Here is a 19,937-nt window from a genome sequence, read left to right on the forward strand (position 1 = left end):
TTGGTTTCCTGGTGGGAGCAAGGGACGTGGAGAGGGTCAAGGACAGGATGCCGCAGCCTAAGTGTGTCCAAATAGTCCCAAATCTGCCGCAAGAGTGGCCGTGGGTCAGAGGGAGATGGGAAAGGCAGCAGGAGGGGCGATGGGGGTGCGTGATGGGGGCACCCCAGGGGCTGAAGGCGGCAGGGTGAGGGGCTGCAGGGGGTGCTGTGCCGGGGGTCTGGCACAAAGGGTGCTGAGAGGGGTTGAGTCAACCCCCCCGGCAGCTCTGAGCCGTTAGTGAAGTGAGCTGAATTTATAGCTGTAATATTTGGAGCAGTTTCGGGGTATCTCTGGGGCTTTGACGAGGCCTGTTTTCTACTCGCGCTCTGCCAAGCAATACAGGCAAATCCGCGCCGGGCGTAACGAGCAGTAATTTAATGGGGCTGCTGAGATTACTTCCCAGATCGGGCTGCCACATCCATCATCCCGGCCCCTCTGCGCTCTCTGGTTTCACCTCCCCATCACGCGCGCACCGACACCGGTGCGGGGTCGGGGACCTCGGGGCTGCCCCCACCACACACTCGGTGCATAGTAAGGGGTTTCCCTGCGGGAATGTCCCCACCTGGGACACACGGGCTTGGTCCCCAGCTGCCGATAACTCCTGGTTTTATCACCTTGCTGAAGTCTCTCCGTGACGCTCCTTTCCTGCACAGCAGGAGCACGTTTATTAAGAGGCAAGGACGATCATCAGGATGTCCCCGGTGGTGTCCTCTCCGGTGATCCTGCTCTTATTAGGTCTCCGGGCACCCCAATTTATTTCTCTGAGCCCACCATGGGGGAAGCAGCTGCTGGGGGTGGGGGCAGCCCCCGGATCGGGAGTCCTGGGGGCAGTGGGGGGCTCTGGCACCTCGTGCCCCCCACCCCGGGGAGGTGGCCGGGCTCCCGGCGCAGCTGAAGTCATGCGAGGAAAGCAGGCGGCTGGCTCCGGCCTGCGGAGAGGAAAAATACTGGACAAGGGGGAGGAGGGGAGGATGAAGGCCAAAACCGAGGGAGGGCCGCAGGGCCAGACGCGACTCAGGTGTTCCCATGGCGAGCAGCTGCCGTGGCACCATGGTGGCGAAGCCCGGACGGGGCAGGGGAGGTGATGGGGGCTTGGGGCAGCCCCGGGGGAGCTTTGTCACCCGCCTGCCATCGGCAGGGCCACCTCTGCTCCCACCCCTGCAGGGGCAGACGTGCATCCCCCAGGAAATCAGGGCAGATGTCCACCGTAGCTCGGTGGCTCCTTTCTTCTGAGCCCCCGGTGCTTTTCTTCTGGTCGGCGTCCTTGTCCCCACTGGCTCCTGCCGCCCTGCATGTCCCCAGCCTCTCTCCACGCGGGCAGTCCCTCACGTATTATTTTATGTATTTATTTAAAGCCCTACAGAGCCCGTGGCCCGAGCGGCATCTTGTGGTGACGAGTCCCCCCCATCTAATTGTGCGTTTGGCTCGGGATATTTGCTTTCATGGTTTCCAGGGCGCTTCATTGGGAGCTTCATTGAATCACCCCCTTGTTCCTGCTCTGCCCAGCACTGGCAGCTCTTCCCAGCACCGAGCTGACACCAGGAGCCCTCCGTCCCTCCCCTTCCACCGCAGATGGGGCTGGTGTGGTTGGAGCATGGCACAGCCCCCCCTGCCCCTGCCACCGGCGTGGGCTGAAGCGTGCTGAGATGCTCCAGGGACTGCAGCTAACTCTTGTCCTGTGCAGTTAATGAGGAGGAGAGGGGAAAGCTGTCCCCTGTCGTCAGGAGCTGAATGAGGTGTGCATGGTGGAGGGCGACCAGCTGCAGAGCTCATCTTGCATGAGGGCAGCTGGGGGTGCAAGAATGGGGCCATCTGAGGAGCTCTGCGAGAGCAAAAGGCTTCGGAGAGGGGCCTGGGGCCGTGCGTGCTCCCCTCCACCAGCCTTGCCATCGGGCTGGGGGTGCAGCACACCCCTCCCCGTTTAGGAGGCAGTGGGGAGCTGTGACCCCCATTTCTGTGGCCAGGGGGATCGCTGCGTGCCCAGCGCATGGGTTGGACGTGGAGGGGCTGAGGGAGGCAGGATCTGGCCCCGGCTGAGGGCGCTGGCTGCTGCTGCTGCTGCTCCTGGCGTGCCGGGGCCGCGTGCGCTGGGCTGCTCCCAGCACTGGCTCCTAGAGAGCAGCCGCTAATGCAGACCAGGCGCTGCCGCCCGCTGTCATGGGGGGGCAGGAGAAAAGCAAAAGGGGACTTCTCCCCCACCCAGGGTCTCCTGGCAGTGCCAAGACCCCAGAGCCCTCGAGCTCCGTGGTGGTCTCAGGGAACCTGGGGCAGGAGGAGGTGGCTGCCAGGCACCCGAGCTGCTTCCAAGGCCTCTCTGAAGCGTTTCCACGTCCTCCTGAAGCATCTGGGGCCGAGACGTTGCCTAACCTCGGGCGAGCTCCTTGTCTCGTGTCAGGGCCGGGTAAGGCCATCGCTGCGCGGTCACTCGGTCACCTGCCCTCGTCTCCACGGGCTTTGGGGACCCCTTTGTGCCACGACCCCGCGCCAGGGAAGGGTGACACAGGTCCCCAGGTAGGCTCTGATTATCCCCGGGGGGGGGTAAATTGCTCCCCTGCAGCTTTTGGGGTCTGCGGCCGAACAATCGGGGGTGGCAAAGGGGCCGTGCTGGGCTCCTGCTGCTCCCACTCTGCTGGGGCCGGGGCAGCGCCACCGCTGCTGCTGCTGGTGCTGGGTGCCCTGCTCCCAGTGTGGGGGTCCTGTGAGACGTAGTATGAAACCCGTCGTGTACCACCCGGTTCAGCGACAGGGCAAGCCTCCGGCACTCACAAAAAGTGGGGAGAGGCCACCCTGGGCTTTCTGAGCTCTGGAGAGGTGGAGCAGCATGAGCAGGGATTGTTTGGTGCGGTGGAGCCTGGCAGGGTTTCGTGCGGCCCCCTGAGACGTGGGGGCAGGATGCCACCCTCCTGCACGTGCCTCAGTTTCCCCTCTGCTCAGCAGGTGGTGAGATGGGGCCTCCAGGGTGGAGCGGACTTACACAGGGGCAGAGATCAGCCCCGGGGCTGAACCCGAGCTGCAGGAGCCTGCACCCGGGGTCGCTTTTTCTCTGTGCTTGTTTAAAATGTCAGCCCAGAGCGGAGAGACGGGGCCGCTCCTTCTTTTCACAGCACCTCTGCACCGTGCCCAGATGGGGAGCGATGGGGGCTGTTTCCCACCCCCCTTGGGGAGGCTGCTCGTGTCCTTGGACGGACGCAGCCCTCGCAGAGGGGGAAGAGATGTCCTCGTGTCCTCCCCGGTGTGAACCGCCATTAAACCAGCAGGGAAGAACTGAGCGGATGGAGACCCAGGAGAGGAGGGCACGCGGTTCCCTGCAGGCGGGGGCTGTGCTGGGGGGACCCTGAGGAGGGACGGGGTCCCGGACCCTTCCCCACAGTTCCCAGCCCCCCAGCACGGCAGCCACGAGCTGATGTGTGCAGCAGCCCTTGGCCCCGCGCCGTGCCCCGCTGCCAAGAGCTAATAAGTGGCTGCTCGGCCCTGCAGGAAAAAAAAAAAAAAAAATAGAAAAAGGGGGTTTGGACTTCTCTCCCTCGGAGAAATGAGCCGGATGATTTAATCCCCGAGAAATGTGAGGTCTGACGAATTCTCTATCCCCTCCCTGCACTTAAAGCAGCCACGAGAATAGCCCAGGAGCTGTGAGATGGGGGGAGGAAGGTGCTGGGGGGGCTCAGTGGTCCCAGTGCGGAACGAGGTGGGCTGGCAGCCGTGCTGTGGCCACCCTGGGGATGGGGATAGCTCCGCTGTCACCAGTCTGTGACATTCGGTGGGGATGGGGTCCCCACGCACCGCGATGCCAGGCTGGTCCCCATCACGCAGCTTCAGCCCCTCTCGGGGCTTTGGCTTTTATTCGGGGGGGGCCGAGGCTCCCTGGGGATGACCTGACAATGAGTTTGTGGGGTCTCAGCCCCTCGGGAAGCGCTGCTCCCTCCCCATGGGGTGAACATGGGTGAGGGCAGCGGGCTTGGTACCAGGGCGGGGACAAACCTCGGGGCTGGGCTGCGAGCGCTCGGGCTGGTGCGTGCTTGCGCCAGCCTCTCCGTGCCAAGGCTGCAAAAGGAACATAAATAAAAGCCTGGCACGGCTTGGAAAATAATGTGGGCTGCGTAAAGGAAAAGGCAGCTAGCTGGGTGAGCGCAGGGCTCCTTCCTGCCTCAGTTTCTCCAGGTGATGGGGGATGCAGATCCCCTTCCTCCTTGCATCTTTATCTCAGACCCTAGCTTGGGCAAGGACCAGTTCCAGGGGCTGTCCTGGTCCGGGCTGGCTCGTCCCAAAGCGTCACATCTCTTTGCAATCCTCCAGCTGGCTCCAGCGGGGGCTGCAGGACAGGGAGCCTGCCCCGAGGGTGAGAGGCTTGCAGGCGTTTTCCATTCCCTAACCCTTCCCTGGCTGCTGCAGCGCCTGTGCTTGGGCACCCGACTGCTGAGGACATTCTCCAGAGGAGATTTGCCCATGGATTTAATGACCAAACCAGCAGCTGTATGCAAAACAGAATTATTTCTTGTTTTTCCACTCTTTATTTTTTTAAACACCTGGTTGGGGCAGAGGTCAGCTGGCTTTCTCAGCCGTGTTTCTCCCTCAGAAGCGAGGGCAGCTTGTTCTTTCCAGCCTGGCTCCATCTATCTCCGTCTGAGCTGGTGAATTGAAGTGTCCCGGTCTGTGGGGTTTCTGCTTTCTGGTCCAAGCAGCGTGAGGTGCTCAGGGGTGGATGGCGAGGCCAGGATGTGCTGGGGAGGAAGGGATTTGGAATGTGCACGGCTGCGAGGAAGCGATGCTGGTCGTCTCCTCCTCCTCTCGCCCTCCTTCCCTTGTGTGCACCGGGGTCCCCTTGCTGGGGTGACCAAAGTGACCCAAGCACCCTCCCCAGCTGAGCTCTGAGCTGAACCCGCACACCTTTGTGCCTCTGGAGCACTTGGGGCTAGGAGCTCCTTCGTTCAATGGGGGGTTTCAAGCATCCTGCACGTGTCCCCCCTGCAGCCCTGCTCCTGGAGCATTTTTGGGTGTCTCCAGATGTTTGCTGCAGCCAGGACTGCGGGCACGGAGCAGGCGCGCTCTGCCCCTGCCCTGCATGCAGCCGTGGGAGGGAGCGCAGCGCGCAGCATCCCGGTGCTGGGAGGGCAGGATCCGTGCCTTACGGAGCAGCATACTTTTCCCCTTCGCTCACTTCCACCTCCAGAGCTTTGTTTGCAGCCAAATGTTTCTCCCGGGCTCGTGAGGATGCTTTCCCAGCCCTCCGGCTCTCGCGTGACGGGGTTGCTGCATGCTCCCCCCGCCGCAGGGATGCAGGGCAGGAGCCTGTCCCTGGCTCACGGAGAGCCTGGGGAAGTGGAATTTGGTCCTCCAGGCTGGTGGCCGCTCGGTGCTGGTGGCAGCACCCTGTGCTTCCCATGGAGAGGCTGGGGGGGCACACACAGAGCCCCAGGAGAGCTCCGGCTCCCTGGGAAAGCAGCTCAGCACCCTCATGCTGTGGTCCCAAACCACCGGTGGTTGCTTCTGGGGGGATCCCTGGGCCTCCCTTGTCCCTTTTTGGTGGCCCCTTCCCATGACACCAGCTCTGCCTGGGTCACTCACAGTAGCACCCATGGTCAGGGAGGGTCAGAGGTGCTGGGGACGGAGGCACGGGGTGCTGGGCGAGGGCAGGCTGCTTTGACGTTGCGCATAAAGCACGCGCTGATCCAACCAAGTGGCCACAGGGACAGCTCGGGTTTCCTGCCTTTTTTTTTTTTTTTTTCCTTTCTGAAATTAATTTTTTGTTTAGCTCTCTGAGGGGATTTTTAAGAACTGGCTGTCAGAAAGAAATGCCGCACCGTAAATCATCCGTGTTTGTACAGCGCCGAGCACAGGGGAGGCTCGGCTTGGGATGGGGTGGCTGATGCCGTAATAACACAAGGAATAAACATCTTCCTCTGCCTGAAAAGCCACTTTAAGCTCTTATTCCTGAGGACCCCAGGCTGCTGCATGGGGAAGGCAGACCTGGTCTGGGGCCAGCCCTTTGCTTGGTGCTGTTTGAGAAGCCTCCAGTGCTGCGAATTTCCCCTTCTTGAAAGCCTCGGGGCTGGAACCACCATCCGTAACCACTTATAATGGGCTTTTTGCCCCAGACTTGCTCACATCCCCGTCCTTAGCCCTTCTGCTGCTCCTTGTTTTCTCCTGTGGGGTGGCTGCAGGGGATTCACAGCCAGGTCGGTGGAAGGGGCCGGGTGCCGAAGCCTCGCTGCACCCAAGGGGCCGGTGGGCGCAGCCTCGGGGCTCGCTGCAGACCCCATCCCTTCCCATTTACCTGCTCGACGGCCGGCCCTTGTGCTCCCCGTGGTTGAGACAAGCCATCCTCGCGGTCCTGGCTCTGCCTGCCGGTGCTTTCACGCTCAGACATTTCCTCCCCTACCTCCGCCAGACCAGAGCGGTATTTCTACAGCAAACCTCTGCAGAGGGAACGGGGCCGGCCGGGAAGAGGGGACGAGCCAAGGGGAGGTGGCACCAGGGGGATGGGGATGGCTGGGATGCTGCATCTGGACCTGGCATCTCCCAGAGACAAGAAAACATGAGAGCAGGGGTATTTCATCGGGCCCCCTCCAACATCCCCTTCATTTGCAGGGGCAGGGCCGGGTTTTTCTGCAGACGTGCAACGAAGCGAGCGTGCTACGGCCGGAGGCTGCAGCCTGCTGCTGCTTACAAGCTAAACAGGACGCCTTTGAAGGTGGATTTGAGACTTGGACACCGAGAGAAATTCCTGCAGGAAGAAAATTCAACAAACAAAGTCTCTTGGCCGAGGGAAAAATTTGTACTCACCAGATTTTCAAAAGGTTTTTCGGGCTTCCCAGCAATGAGCGCTGTGTTAGCAGCTTCACAGCTCTTACAGCACGGTGGGTAAAGTCTGGAATATGAAACGTTTCCATGCCTGGCCTTGCAGGAAGGCTTTTGTGCAAGCAGCTGCCCCATTTGGTGCCTCAGTTTCCCCTGTGCAACCCTCAGTGCCCAGCTGAGTACCTTTTAGGTAGCAGGGGGAAAAAAAAGCCATGAGACACAGCCCACATTTAGCTGGATTTGGGGACTTCTGACTACTTTTAGAGCCATTGGTGTAAATCTCCATGCTGAAAAAGAGCGTATTATTTTCCTATTGATTCTGAGCCTTTTCCAGCTGGCAAACACGTGTCTCCACCAGGAGCCTTTGTTTAAACATCTTGGAGTCCCAAGGTGGTTTCTCTTTGTTCCTTTCCTGCCTTACCCTCCAGCTACCTGCTGGGTTTTAGGCATCTGGGTGCCCCAGCTCGCTCCTGGGAGCTGGTCACCGGCAAGACCCCAGTTTTGGGGCAAGGGAAAAGCCACCGTGCTGGAAATGAATATACAGAAGGGGCGCAGGGAGCGCAGGGCAAAATGGGAGAGTCCAGCCGCTGGGACCTTTGGTTGAGGCTCTGATTTTGGCTGTTTGAAGCTGCTGCTGGTAGCCACCGTCAGCCGAGTGTGGGAACGCAGGATCAGCCCCTCCCGAGCAGCTGCCAGCCTCCGGTGGGGTTTGGACTGGGTTTTCCATGAGCAGCTCGGGTTTCCCGGCCCCTCCTGCACTTCGGCTTGGCTGGAGGGAGGGCGGCTCGTGGGGAGGGCGAAGAGCCCCTGCCGTCTGAAATCTGCCCGAGGGGTGCTCGGGATGGGGATGCCCTGTGGGGTCCCCTGCTCAGCCCCGGGCTGTTCCATAGGGCTGTAACTGTGCACCAGGTCCCAGCCTGCCTGGGAGCAGAATTGTCCCCCCTGAGCTCCACGAGCCCCTGCAGACCCCGCAGTGGGGTCCCTCGGCCACGTCCCCTCTGTGCAGAGCAGTTTTCCAGCCCAGGACCTGGCTGAAGCTGAAGGTAAAACCCAGCAGCCCTGCACCACTGCAGCTCCGTTTTCTCCCCTTTATTAAACATCATCGGGATTTAAATTAAGGCAACTCCAGCTGGCAGTGAATGAAACCCACATCGTGTCGCAGGGTGCCGTCTGCCAGACAGGAGCAGAGACCCCAGCACGGGGCTGAGCAGGGTGGGGGGCAGCTGGACGTCCCCACGCCGTGCCACCCACCCACGGGGGACATCGCAGGGAGCCCAGTGGCACGCGCCGAGCCCCGGCTCGCGAGGCAGACGCGTGGCTGGAAAACGCCGTCCCGAGCATGCACGCTCCCGGAGCAGGGGCCGCGGCAAGGGAAGGGCTTATTCCAATTATTAATTAGCTTTGTTTTTAAACACGGGCCCCGAGCAGCCTCCGCAGCAGAAGGAATTGTTATTAAACGCCAGCCCTCCGGCAGGCAGGCAGGCCATGTGCGCGCGGCGGAGCCCGCAGCGCTTTGGCTGCCAGATAAAGACGTTTTTGTTGTCATCTCGCCTCCGTCCCAGCCCTCCGCCTCCCGCGCTCCCACCCACCCTCGGCCAGCGGCTCCCAGGAACAAAACCCCCGCGCGCCGCGCTCGGCCAACGCTCGCTCGTGGCGGAGCCGCGGTGCCGAGAGGAGGAGGAGGAGGAGGAGGAGGAGGGAGACAGCCAGAGAGAAATTGTCTTGGGGATTAATAAGAGGCAGGAGGAGGGAGAGGTGCACGCAGGTAAGCTGTGGGCAGGTGCTTTCCCCCTGAGGCTCTTCTCGCCTTGCCTGGTCGAGCCTGGATGCTGCACTGGTCCACGACGCTCCTGCCCTCTCCGGCCTCTCTTACACGCACAGCGGCGTTTGCCGGTCCTTTTCTCTCTCCTCTGTTGGGTTTTCTGTTCTTCAGCAGCTGGAGTCTTTTGTTTCCTTCCCCTTTTCCCTTTTATTTCGCAGGAGTTCTGCTCAGCATGGGGAAAGGCTGGGGGTGGAAGGGGCTGCGAGCCAGAAGAAAGTCCCGTGCGCGGCGGCGTTGGGGCTGCTGCCAGGCGCTTTCTGTGGGGGCGAGCGAGGACCCCCTGGTCCCCCCCCGCTCCGACCCACGCTCCCAACCACACACAGGCTCGGGTCTTGCTCTCCAGCCTGGTAGGAGAGCTGGGGGGGGCCAGGGGGGGCTGCGGGCTGTGCCCAGGGCAATCCCCTGCCTGGGAAAGCAGCAGGAAAAGCGTGCGAGGAGGGGGAGAGAGGCTGGGAGGAGAGCGCACACCTCCGGAGCTGGGGCTGCTCCCGGCGCTTCGTGCACCGCGGGCACCGGGGTGCTGAGCTCCTGGTTTCCAGGGGGTCTGCAGGGGAACGGGGCAGGGGGCTGCAGGGGAACGGGGCAGGGGGCTGCTGAGGGTCCCGAGCGGTGAGCCAGGTGGCACAGCGCAGCCACACAACTTCTCGTGTCCCAGGGGTGATGTCCAGCGAGGTTTTCTGAGTTTCAGCGGCAGAGCCCTGCGCCCCCACCCAAAAGGCAGAGCCCGGATCCCGTTCCCGGGGCACGTAGCGCCCGTTTTGCCACCCCGCTCAGCCAGCTTTGAGCCAGCTGCAGGGAGGCGCAGCCCCCCCCCAGCCCCGCCGTGGGGAGAGGCACGGCTGGGAGCCGGCTCTTTGTGTCTGCTCCAGCAGAGGCAGGAGACGAGGGAGGAGGCAGTGGGGCAGCGACGTTCGCTCAAGTCCTGGGGAAATGTTTCGGTGCACAGAATAGACTCATCTTTATCCCGAACCCTCCCTTCCCCTCCTGTTTGAGAGCTGTGTGCTTTTAGGAAAAGCATCCCCAGGGCGAAAAGCAAAAAAAATTCATCCTCTTGGCAGCCGGAGGCAAAGCACGCAGCACATGAAGGCTTGGAAACTTTCCTGGGAGCCTGTGATCGCGGGGCCTGCCTTATGTGGTGCTCGGCCGACAGCATCCCGCGAGCCGCGGCGCTGCCTCGGGGAAGGAGCCGCTCCTGGACCAGCCCAGCACCGAGCAGGATCGAGCCAGCGCGGCGTGCTGGGTGTCCATGCCTGCCGGCGGGGCGAGGGACTGAGTGCTTCCACCTGGGAAGGGATAAAAGCACAGCTGTGGGAGGTTTCCTCTGCCTTGGGAAGAGGCTGGAAGGGAGGGATGAGGCAGAAGGAGCTGATAAAGGATCAGCCAGCGGTTCCCAACTTGTAGAGAAAGCAGAGCTGGAGGGGCTGGCACGAGGTATCTGCTGGGAGGGGAGGAGGGGGGCGTGGGGCAGGCTCGAGGCTGAGCTGCGAGCTCTTTGGAAGTGTTTTCTCCCGTGATTCGTTTTCGTGGGTGCTCAGCTGCTGCCCCGTGTGTGGCAAGGGGTCCGCGGGCGGGCTGAGCCGGAGGCAGCCCCAGGAAGGGCTGGGACACGCGGTGCTGGAGGAGGAGGAGAAGGAATTGCTGGCAGAGGAAGGCAGCAGAGGTGCTCGCTGCCTTCCCACGGGCCCTCCAGCTGGGAGGAGGTTGCAGTGAACGTGGCGAGCCTTTTGCAAGGAGTCTGGTGGCTGTGGAATGGTGAGGAAATGCTGCTGGCACGCAGAGGGACGCAGGGACCAGGCAGCATCTCGCAGCCCTCGAGCTGAGCCCAGAAATGTTGCTCACGAGCGTGTCTGAGCTGCTTTCCAGCAGGGCTGCGGCAGGTCCCCTGGGACCCCCGTGTCCTGCATGGACACGTCACGAGGAGAAATGCAGCGGGGGCCCTCGGCTGCGTGCCGGCTCCGGTCCCAGCCAGGCAGACAGACCGCGGCTGGGAAAGTGCTAGGGAAGGGTGAGAGGAGTGGCTCGTTGCATCAGTGCTCCCCAGGGTGCCCGGGGGACGTGCGGGTGTCTGCCTTCCCCTCGGAGGACAGGCTTGCACCGCGTTTAGCCTTTTTCCAGCATTCCCAGCACTGCTGGATAAAGGGCTCCCTGTTTTGGTTCCATCTGAGCAGACCCAGACTCTTGCAAAGAGGCTAATGGGCTGTTATGGCAGCTGGAGGCGGAGGGAGGCCAACAGGCGAGCTTTGCTGGCTCCTTTGGGTTATTTTTAGGTTGCCTTCCTTGTTCTGCTTTAGCTCGCAGGTTCCCAGTGAGGCTGGGGGCGTTTTCCAGCCGGGGGGGGGGGGGGGGGGGGCAGAGGTGTGATGCGGGCCGGAGGCAGCAGTGGGAGAGCTGTGAAGGGCTGCAGGCAATGGGCTAGAAGGAGTCCCTGGTCCAGCCACCAAGGCTTTGCCCTCACTTCCCCAAAGCCAAAGGCTCCTTTTTTCCCCCTGGCACTTTTACAGGAGCAGGGGTCCTAGATCCGTCAGGGACAGCTGCCCAGAGCCAGCTGCCACCCTCGGCATGCCCAACGGCTGCAGGAGGAGGTGGGGAGGGCAGGGGGCACCCAAGGGAGAGCGTTGTGACTTCTGCCTGGGGTAAATCCCCCGATGACCTTTGCAAGGCTCCCTCTTCCCCCAGCAGCTGTGATTTTTGCCTGCCCTTGGCACCAGTCGCCGCGCCATCGGCGGGTGCTGCTTGGGAGCTATGGGTTAGCGAGATGCAACAAAGATAAACTGTTGGGAAAGCAACCACCGGCGGCATCCGGGGCTGGAATTTCCAGCTGTTGTGCTGCATTTTTGTCAATTGTAACACGGTGAATGAGTGTGCAGCTGCCTCTCCCGGGAAAATCCAGGCTGGCATCTGCTGGGTGCTGTGGTCTTGCACCTGGGCCAAGCTGCTCAGCCCAGGAGGTGTCTGAGCAGATTTAGCTCATGAGTTGAGTCTTTTCCTCACACCGAGCAGTTAGCTTTCTGAATGCACTCGCTGCTTCGTGATTTAACTTAATTCCAGCTGCAGGGATTCCTCGGGGTACCCGGGATTTGAGCTGTCCTGCCCGTAGGGGACCGGTGGGAAAGGTCGAGGGGAGGCATTTGCAGAGCGGGCGCCGTGCCGCGGGTTCAGCAGCCAGTGCTCGTGCAGGATCAGGGCGTGGGACTTAGAAATCTGCTTCTTGCATTCGCGCCAGTACATTCAACTGTGTGAAAGTCGACAGAGAACAGGCTGCCAACGGCGCTGTGTCCAGGGAGAGCCGGCTTTGAACCTTCCAGCGTGCTGGAGGCGACCGTAAAGCTTGTGACTGCCTCAGGCTCCTTGCTTGTGGCTTTGCGGGGTGCAGCCGGTGGGGACAGGCAGCACAAGGGGCCGCAGTGGTGCTGGCAGCCTGGCCCCCTGCCTGGCCACCATGGGCAGGCTGTGGTCCCACAGGCTGTGGTCCCATCCCCATAGGGACGTGGCAGTGGGTTGCAGGCAGCGCGGCGGATAGGAGGGGTTGCGTCTGCCTTCTGACACTTCCCTTCTGTGCCGACAAATGGCACGTGATGCTGCCATTTGAATTTCTGGCTCCGTGACTATTTCTGCTATAAGCAGAGTCCTGCAACCTCCGCAGCTCTAAAGCCTCACACAGAGGGGATGGCACAGCTGCACGGGCATCCGTGCACGTGTGCCAGGTGGCTTCTTAAAGGGTCAAGAGCTGAGCCAGCTCCTGAGCCTGACAGGGTGACGCTGCTGCCTTGTCCTCCACCCTCGTGGTGACATTGCTCCGCACGGAGCCGTGCTCTGCAGGAGGAGGGAGCCGAAATCCTGGACCGTGGCGAGCGCTGGCTGGAATTTTGCATCCCAGCTGCCTTCTCCCTCCGCAACCAGCCAAATGCAGACCTCAGCCCCCCCCCCCCCCCCCCCCCCCCCAGCTCCCCTGGGCTTTGTGGGTGTGAAAATCCAGGTCCGAGTTTTGGAGCTGATGCAAAATCCTACAGAAAAGGTCTGGGATGAGGTGGGGGGGAGAGGGTGTGCAGGGAGGGGACGTGGCTGGGAGAGGAGCGGGGATGCTGCGGGGCCAGGGAGGGGCCCACGTGCGGCGAATTTTGTCTGTTCTCTGCAGCCTGCTGCTGAATCTGTCCTCTGACAACACGGGAGCACGCACGTACATCCCCGAAGGGGACTGACTGCAGTACTGCTGAGCTGAATATCTGGCAGGGCTCGAGCCCCGTTGCTCTTTCCCCCCTCCCCGTTCCTCCCTTCCCCCAGCGAGATGCCAGAGCTCTGATTGAAAACAGCAGGCATGGGAGGCTTGTAGGGTTAAACAGAGCCAGATGGGAGCCGAGCGAGACAAAAAGGAAAGTACGGGGCTGGGCCTGGGGGATGGGGGGGTGAGAACAGGATCTTTTCATGGAGAAAGTCAATTCCTTTGAGCCCCAGGAATGCGTGGGATCGCTTCAAAGGGAGCGGGGCTGGCACGGCCCCAGGGGCTGGGGGCAGCACCCACTGAGGGTCCCTCCGGGCTCCGCGGGTGGGATGCGGGCGCTGGTGGGAGGCTGCAATGGAAACGGGGTTGCTGTGCTGGGGGGTACCTGGGAAGGCATTTCTATGCCAGGGAAAGGCAGCAGGAGGGGGCTTGGGGGTGGGTGCAGCCCGAGGCAGCCTGATTTTAGCTCCAGCATCACCAAAAGCTTGTGCCCCACGCTGCCATCCATCCCAGCTGCGATGGCTCCTGCAGCAGCACTCAGTTAGCCTGGGAGATCCATCCTCCTCCTGGTCTTGTCTTCCTCCCTCCCTGTCTCACCTCACTCACTTCTCCTTCCCACCCTGGCTCTGCTGAGCTCTTCCATCTGCCTCGCCGTGCATCCAGCTTGGCTCTGCTCCTGCTGGGGTGCCAAATACGGCTGGGAAAAGCCTGGTGAACACCCCCGGGGATCTGCTGCCTGCCCAAAAAGCACGGAGCCTGGCCTGCTCCAGCTGGTCCGGGGAGCATCCAAAGCACCTTCTGCACGGGGCTTTCTGGGGAGCTCGTCTGCAAGGCGCTGGGTTCCTCCACCCTCCAAGCTGCCAGCTGGAGAGCAACCAGCAGGAGCTATGCAGGGAAGGTTGCTGCTGCTCCAGGCAGCAGCAGGGAGGGCAGGGATGGGATAGGAAGCCTCCCCGGGCTTGATGACAACCACAGAAATCAGGATGTGGTCAAGAGGGGGAGAGGTGGTGTGTGTGGTGGGCTGGTGTCCAGGAGGGGCCCCCTGGGGCAAGCAGAGGCCTTGCCCGATCCCCCCAGATCTCCCACTTCTACTGGGACTCCCCCTAAATTACCAGCCCGACACCCTGCAGTGGGACTGGAGGTGATGGATCACTTATTTGGGCAGCACAAGGAGCTGTCTAGCCAAACACCTTTGGTAGGGCCCATGTGCAATCTTGCAAATGTCCCTTCTATCACGCAGCTTTGGAAGCGTGCCGTCCTGCATTAAAGCCTGGTCCCTGAAGCACAACGCTATCCATCTTCACTGCTCTGCTAACTGCTGCTGGCCTTCCGACACTGTTGCTCAGCCAATTTGTTGCTGAATCATTGATTTTTTGGCTCGAGAGCAAAATTAACCCTAATCCATCAAGGCCTCTGAAGGGGCAATCCATCCTTCTGGGAGAGGGCGCAGCGGCAGCAGGGCTCCTGCCCATCGCTGGGGACATCTCCTGTGGAAGCTGAAGGGATGCTGGGGCTCAGAGCAGGAAAATGTCCCCTCCTGGCCCATCGTTGTCTTGCTTCCCGCTGGCCAGGGCATTTCTGCTCTCTGTTCCTCTTTTCCTGACCCCTTGCCTTGTCCTTTGCCAGATTTATCACCCATTTTCCTTGCAGTTTTAGGACCCTTGTGCAGCTCGATGCTGAAGGAGTGGAATTACCCCTGAACTCCTTTCTGTGGCTTGTATGTAGGTGACTCTTCCCTCATCCATGGGCTGTTCTTTAAAAGGCCAAAATAAATAAATAAATAAAATCCAACACTCAAAAAATTAAATGAAACTGGAAAAAAGGCAACCCCCTCACAATGGCATAAAGCTGAGCCAGGGAGGGGGGATCTCAGTGACTCATGCTCAAGAGAGGGGTTGGAAGTAAAGATAACTTCCAAGGGGAAGGAGAGAAAATAGCAGGCTGCTGGCAGAGATGTGGGGTAAGCTCCCACTGGCAGAGAGAGCGGCGACGGGAGGCGATGCGGTGCCTAAATTGGGCGCTTCCTAACCCACCTCTTGTTGCCTCCCTCAGGCAAACATCTGGACCATGAAGGTGGCCTTCAGATTGCTTCTCCCACTCGTTCTCGTGCTGATCTCGGAGGTGAGCGGGCAGCGGAGGAAGCCCCCACGGAAACCCACCCGCCCGCCTCCCGAGCCCATCGAGCCCGAGGAGCCCGTCGAGCCCACCGAGCTGCCCCCACCCCTGCCTCCTGGTCCCCCCTCCGTCTTCCCCGACTGCCCCCGGGAATGCTACTGCCCCCCGGACTTCCCCTCTGCCCTGTACTGTGACAGCCGCAACCTGCGGAAGGTGCCCATCATCCCGCCCCGCATCCACTACCTCTACCTCCAGAACAACTTCATCGACGACCTCCCGGAGGAGTCCTTCAGGAACGCCACGGGGCTGAAATGGGTCAACCTGGACAACAATCGCATCCGCAAGGTGGACAGGAGGGTCCTGGAGAAGCTGGAAAACCTCATCTTCCTCTACATGGAGAAGAACCAGCTGAAGGAGGTGCCCGCCTTCCTGCCGCCCAACCTGGAGCAGCTGCGGCTGAGCAGGAACCAGATCTCCAAGATCCCTGCCGGGGTCTTCAACAAGCTGGAGAACCTGGTGCTCCTGGACCTGCACCACAACAAGCTCAGTGACGGGGTCTTCAACAAAAACACCTTCAAGGGACTCAAGAACCTCATGCAACTCAACCTCGCCCACAACATCCTGAGGAAAATGCCCCCCGGCGTGCCCAACGCCATCCACCAGCTCTTCCTGGACAGGAACAACATTGAGGACATCCCAAGCGACTACTTCAAGGAGTTTCCCAACCTGGCCTTCATCCGGCTCAACTACAACCAGATCTCCGACAAGGGGCTCCCCAAGAACTCCTTCAACCTCACCAACCTGCTGGTGCTGCACCTGGCCCACAACAAGCTCACCAACGTCCCTTTCATCAGCCCCAAGCTGGAGCACCTCTACCTGAACAACAACTCCATTGAAAGTGAGTCCTGTTGGCACGTCGGGAGGCCGGGGAGCGGCTCGGGGAATGGATAGGCTTGGGGATGGGAAGCGTTTTGTTTTAAAAGGGCATTTTTTAACCCAGTAGGGTGTGATCTTTTCAAAAGGGGATGCAATGGTGAGATGAGATGGGGATTTTCTGTAGGCAAGCGAGGCCCTGCAGAGGGATGGATTTGCGGATGGGGAAGGATAATCCAAGAATTAGGGTGGTAGTAGAGGACCAAGGCTACATCCCCCTTGCTGCTTCAGGGCTTTTCTCATTCATTGCCATGGGCAGCTCTTTTTGGGGGCTGCCTGCCATCTGAATAGTTGCTTCCCCAGCAAGGCTCAGAAGTAGGGATATTTAAAAAGGAGAGGCTGTGCACATATTTTAAGAACAGATGCCAAACACACAGTCAAGATGGTTAGAAATAACCCAGCTTAGCTCCCGAGCTGAGCCTCGCAGAGGAAGGAACAGGGAGAACAGGGCTGCGATGGAGGTTGTCTTGGCAAGCCAAGCGGGGCAGTTTCACACCATTCCAGGCGAAGCACAGCAACTTCATGGGAGAGGTGCTGGCCTGCGAAATGTGCGAAGCCAGCCAGCACATTAGAAAAGAAGACAGAGCCCCATTCCTGGTCACCCCAGATGTTTCTGCGTTTAGAGGGCCAGCAGCCTGCAGTCCTTGCTGTCGGCAGGGGAGCAGGAATGCAGCGCTCCTGCCAGGAACCCTCCACGTGCTTCGAGGAAAGCAAGCTGGGCTTTTGTACCTCTGGTTGTAGTGGTTTTACGCGGCTGCAGGAACTGCACGAGGCATCGCTTGTTTTGGGAAGCAGACACCAGGCAGGGTGCTGGTCCCAGCCCACGGTGTGACACGAGCACTTTGACATGTGGTGGTGTTTATTGGGAGGTGATGGCGTGTGGCTTCACGTGCAAAAGCAGCCCGCTGCTGAGGAGGAGATGTAAAATTTCAGCACGGCTTTAACAGGGGGCTCCTGCACTGACTGCAGCATCAGCTGGGATGGGACGAGCGAGAAACGGGCTCCTCTGGAGCCAAGCGCTGATGGCGTGGTGGGACGTGGTTCCAGGGAGAGGGGGCAAAACCCGCACAAAACCACATCCCTTCTCTGGAGGGGTTCACTGGAGTCAGTTCCCAGGGAAGAGGAACATTGATAAGTGCCTGGTTTTGGGTTAAGCAACTCCAAACTGTCTCAAAGGGGATGGGGGGTAAAGGTGGGGGCAGCTGCTGGCTCGGAGCACTCATACGGGTACCGGGTCCTGCTGGGGCTGCCCATGGAGAGATGCCTGCGTGGTCGTCCACCTCCTTTCCATCTTCCATCTTTTTTTTTTTTTTTTTTTTAAACCCAGCTTTTATAAGATTTCAGTCCCTGGGGTTGGGTAATGACATAAGAATCCCCATTTTCTTTTCTTTTTAATGTTTTTTTTTTTATGTCCTGTAATGCAGGCCCTGGGGTGGGGAGAAATGTATGGAAATCCAGAAGCAGGCAACACGCCGGATCAGCGGTTATTAATGTTATCTCCGGTGTAATGGTGCTGGAGCAGGTTTTAGGGGGAGCTTTTTGATGGCTTGGCCCTTGCTAGGCAGGTTTCACATTTGTGGCGATCCCTTTTCTCTCTCAAATGGCTCCGTATTCCTCCCCTTGCTTTGGCTGAGCGTGACCTCCTTCATTTCCCAACAAAAGCAAGATTTTCCTCTTGCTGGGACCCTGGGGCTGCCCCTGCCTTCTGGGAGAGGCTGGGGATCCCCCCCTCGGTAGCAAAGCAACCCCATTTTGGGGGTGACCCCAGGAGGAGGGGGACAGCTGAGCAGGGAGGGGGGGTCTCTGGCATCCCTCTCTGCCTTCCCTAACCCTCACCCTGCTTTTCCTTCTCTCCCCGCAGAAATCAACGGGACGCAGATCTGCCCCACCTCGCTGATGTCCATCCAGGACTTCTCCCCCTCCGACCTGGACAGCGTGCCCCGGCTCCGGTACCTGCGGCTGGACGGGAACCTGCTGAAGCCCCCCATCCCCTTGGACCTGATGATGTGTTTCCGCCTCCTGCAGTCCGTGGTTTTCTAGCCCAGCGCGCCTCTCCCAGGACTTGGCTTTGCACAGAGACTCGACCCCCCCCCGTCGGCGTTTGACACTCGGGACCCCCTTTGCCTCCCTCTCCCCCTGCTCACACCCTGCCTCTCCGTCCCTCTCGCGTCCCCACCTTTCCTTGCCTGCAGTGGCTGTGGGCTTGTGTGGCTTCTGCCTCCTTGGGGAGTGTTGGCTGCAGGATGGCACCGTGGTGCAGAGGCTGTCCCAGGTCACAGCATCAGCCCTGCCTCGCCTGCCCGGACCCTGGCCAGCTCTGGAGCTGGCTCTGTCTCCCCCCTTGACCTGGCCGAGGTTTGGGAGGTCCCATCTTGGTCCCAAAGCATCTCCTGATGGAGCTGAAGTGATAGGGTCGGAGTGAGCTGAGCAGCAGGACAGCTAGCACAGGGCCCTGGGATGGAGCTGCTGCATCAGCTCAGAGGCAGCCACTGGCTGCACAAACACCAAACCCCTAAAATCCTAAAATCCAGCCCTCCTGGGGACGGCCGCATCCCGGTGCTTGGCACCGCAGCGCGCACCAGAGCCGGGCGCAGCCTCTCTTTGGGAAGCCCGGGGGGCTGCGTGCCCACGGGACCACCTCCCATCACACCGGGTGGGTCCCGGGGCCACCTCCACCCGTGGATCCCTGGGAAAAAAAAATAATAAATAAATAAATAAATAAAAATAAACCCAGAAACCAAAGCGTGATGGAGCAGGGCTGCCCGGGGAGGGTGGTGCCAGGTCCCCGCCGAGGTCCTTCGTCCCCCGGCCGGCTCGGGGAGCTGGGACCGGGGCTGGCACCGCCGGGCAGGACCGGCAACGACACCTCGTGGTCGGAGCCACGTCCCAGGACCGGGCCGAGGCAGCCTCGAGCTTTTGGGGAGGCTCCAGCCTCCGCTCTGCCTCGCTCCGGGGGCTCCCCGGCTCCTGGGGCCGGTGGAAATTTGGCAGGAGGCGATGCGCAAGTGGGCTGCCCCCGGGCTCCTGCTCCCTGCGGGGTTTATTTTGGTGAGAGCAGCCCCCCTCCTGCATCCCCCCCTTGCCAAATTTCAGCCCCCGCATCCTGCCACCCCCCCCCCGGGGCCGGGTGACCCCTCGCCATCCCCGCTCCGCTCTCACGACCCCTCTGCTCCCTGCGACCCCCTCGCCCCGTCGCTTTCTCCAGCCGAACGCGCGCGTCTGGTTTTGCCTTGTGGGTTGGGTGTTTTTTTTTGGTTTGCTCGTGTTTTTGTTGTTGTGTTTAAAAAAAGGAAAGGGAAGGAAAAGGGAAGAATTATTCCTTCGGAAAAGCTGTTTTTTTATCCCCTCCCCTCCCCGTTTCCACATGTATCGCTTCCCTCTTGGATAGCCGTACCTGCATATATAGGGTGTCCGGGTTTAGAGGGGTTATTCTCTTTTTTTTTTTTCTTCTTCCCGATTCTCAGGATTTAGATTTAAGGCCGAGCATCAGAGGGGGAAAAAAAAAATCATCAAAATAAGCAGTAAAGCAATAAACCAAAGAAACCAGCCATTACCTCCTTGGTGTTCAGCCACCAAAAATCACCCTTCTCTGGGGCGGGCACGGACGGGCACCGTGCCCCGCTCACCGGGAAGGGGATGGGGACGGGGACGTTCCCTGCAGGGAGCCCCCTCCCCAAGTGCCCTGCATGCACCAGAGCTGGGCTGCAGCCAGCGCTGGAAGGATCGTTGAACCCCTGTGCTAATTCGAGCTGGTTGCGTTTTTTGTTTTTAAAGAATAAAAAGTCTCTTCTCCAACTCTTCCTCCAGTGGGCTTTGTTGGGTTCGACAGGTTTCAACCTTAAACCCGGAGACCCTATGTATATATTTATATATAATGTGTATATATACTGGTAGACTGTACAGATATATCTAGAGCCATATGTAGTTCTCGAGTGATTTCAACTTAACGGTATTTTCACTCCTACTCTCCGCAGCAGTGAAAATAAAGTGATTCACAAGGGACACAGAGCCGCG

The 19,937-nt window shown here is 60.2% G+C and overlaps 2 protein-coding genes across 4 annotated transcripts; one reads left to right on the plus strand and one right to left on the minus strand.

Annotated features, from left to right (window-relative positions):
* Nucleotides 1–4,524: 4,524 nt before the first annotated feature.
* Nucleotides 4,525–9,809, minus strand: LOC125183609 (arginine-glutamic acid dipeptide repeats protein-like). 2 transcript variants are annotated; one of them, XM_066982911.1, is made up of 3 exons: nt 8,647–9,809; nt 6,820–7,017; nt 4,525–4,757 (listed from the first exon to the last, which is right to left on the minus strand). In XM_066982911.1, exons 1-2 carry the CDS (start codon nt 9,807–9,809, stop codon nt 6,999–7,001), a joined length of 1,182 nt encoding a protein of 393 aa, XP_066839012.1. In that variant the 3' UTR covers nt 4,525–4,757; nt 6,820–6,998. The 2 variants fall into 2 exon arrangements, with proteins under 2 accessions (XP_066839012.1, XP_066839011.1); XM_066982910.1 differs by lacking the exon at nt 6,820–7,017.
* On the plus strand, nt 8,427–19,931 carry PRELP (proline and arginine rich end leucine rich repeat protein). Of its 2 annotated transcripts, none has more exons than XM_048071167.2 (3): nt 8,427–8,599; nt 14,928–15,888; nt 17,785–19,931. In XM_048071167.2, exons 2-3 carry the CDS (start codon nt 14,943–14,945, stop codon nt 17,961–17,963), a joined length of 1,125 nt encoding a protein of 374 aa, XP_047927124.1. In that variant the 5' UTR covers nt 8,427–8,599; nt 14,928–14,942; the 3' UTR covers nt 17,964–19,931. The 2 variants fall into 2 exon arrangements, with proteins under 2 accessions (XP_047927124.1, XP_013052120.1); XM_013196666.3 differs by lacking the exon at nt 8,427–8,599 and adding an exon at nt 9,949–10,087.
* Nucleotides 19,932–19,937: the final 6 nt, after the last annotated feature.

Source organism: Anser cygnoides, chromosome 25 (assembly GCF_040182565.1).
Source record: "Anser cygnoides isolate HZ-2024a breed goose chromosome 25, Taihu_goose_T2T_genome, whole genome shotgun sequence".
In the NCBI taxonomy this organism is placed as follows: domain Eukaryota; kingdom Metazoa; phylum Chordata; class Aves; order Anseriformes; family Anatidae; genus Anser; species Anser cygnoides.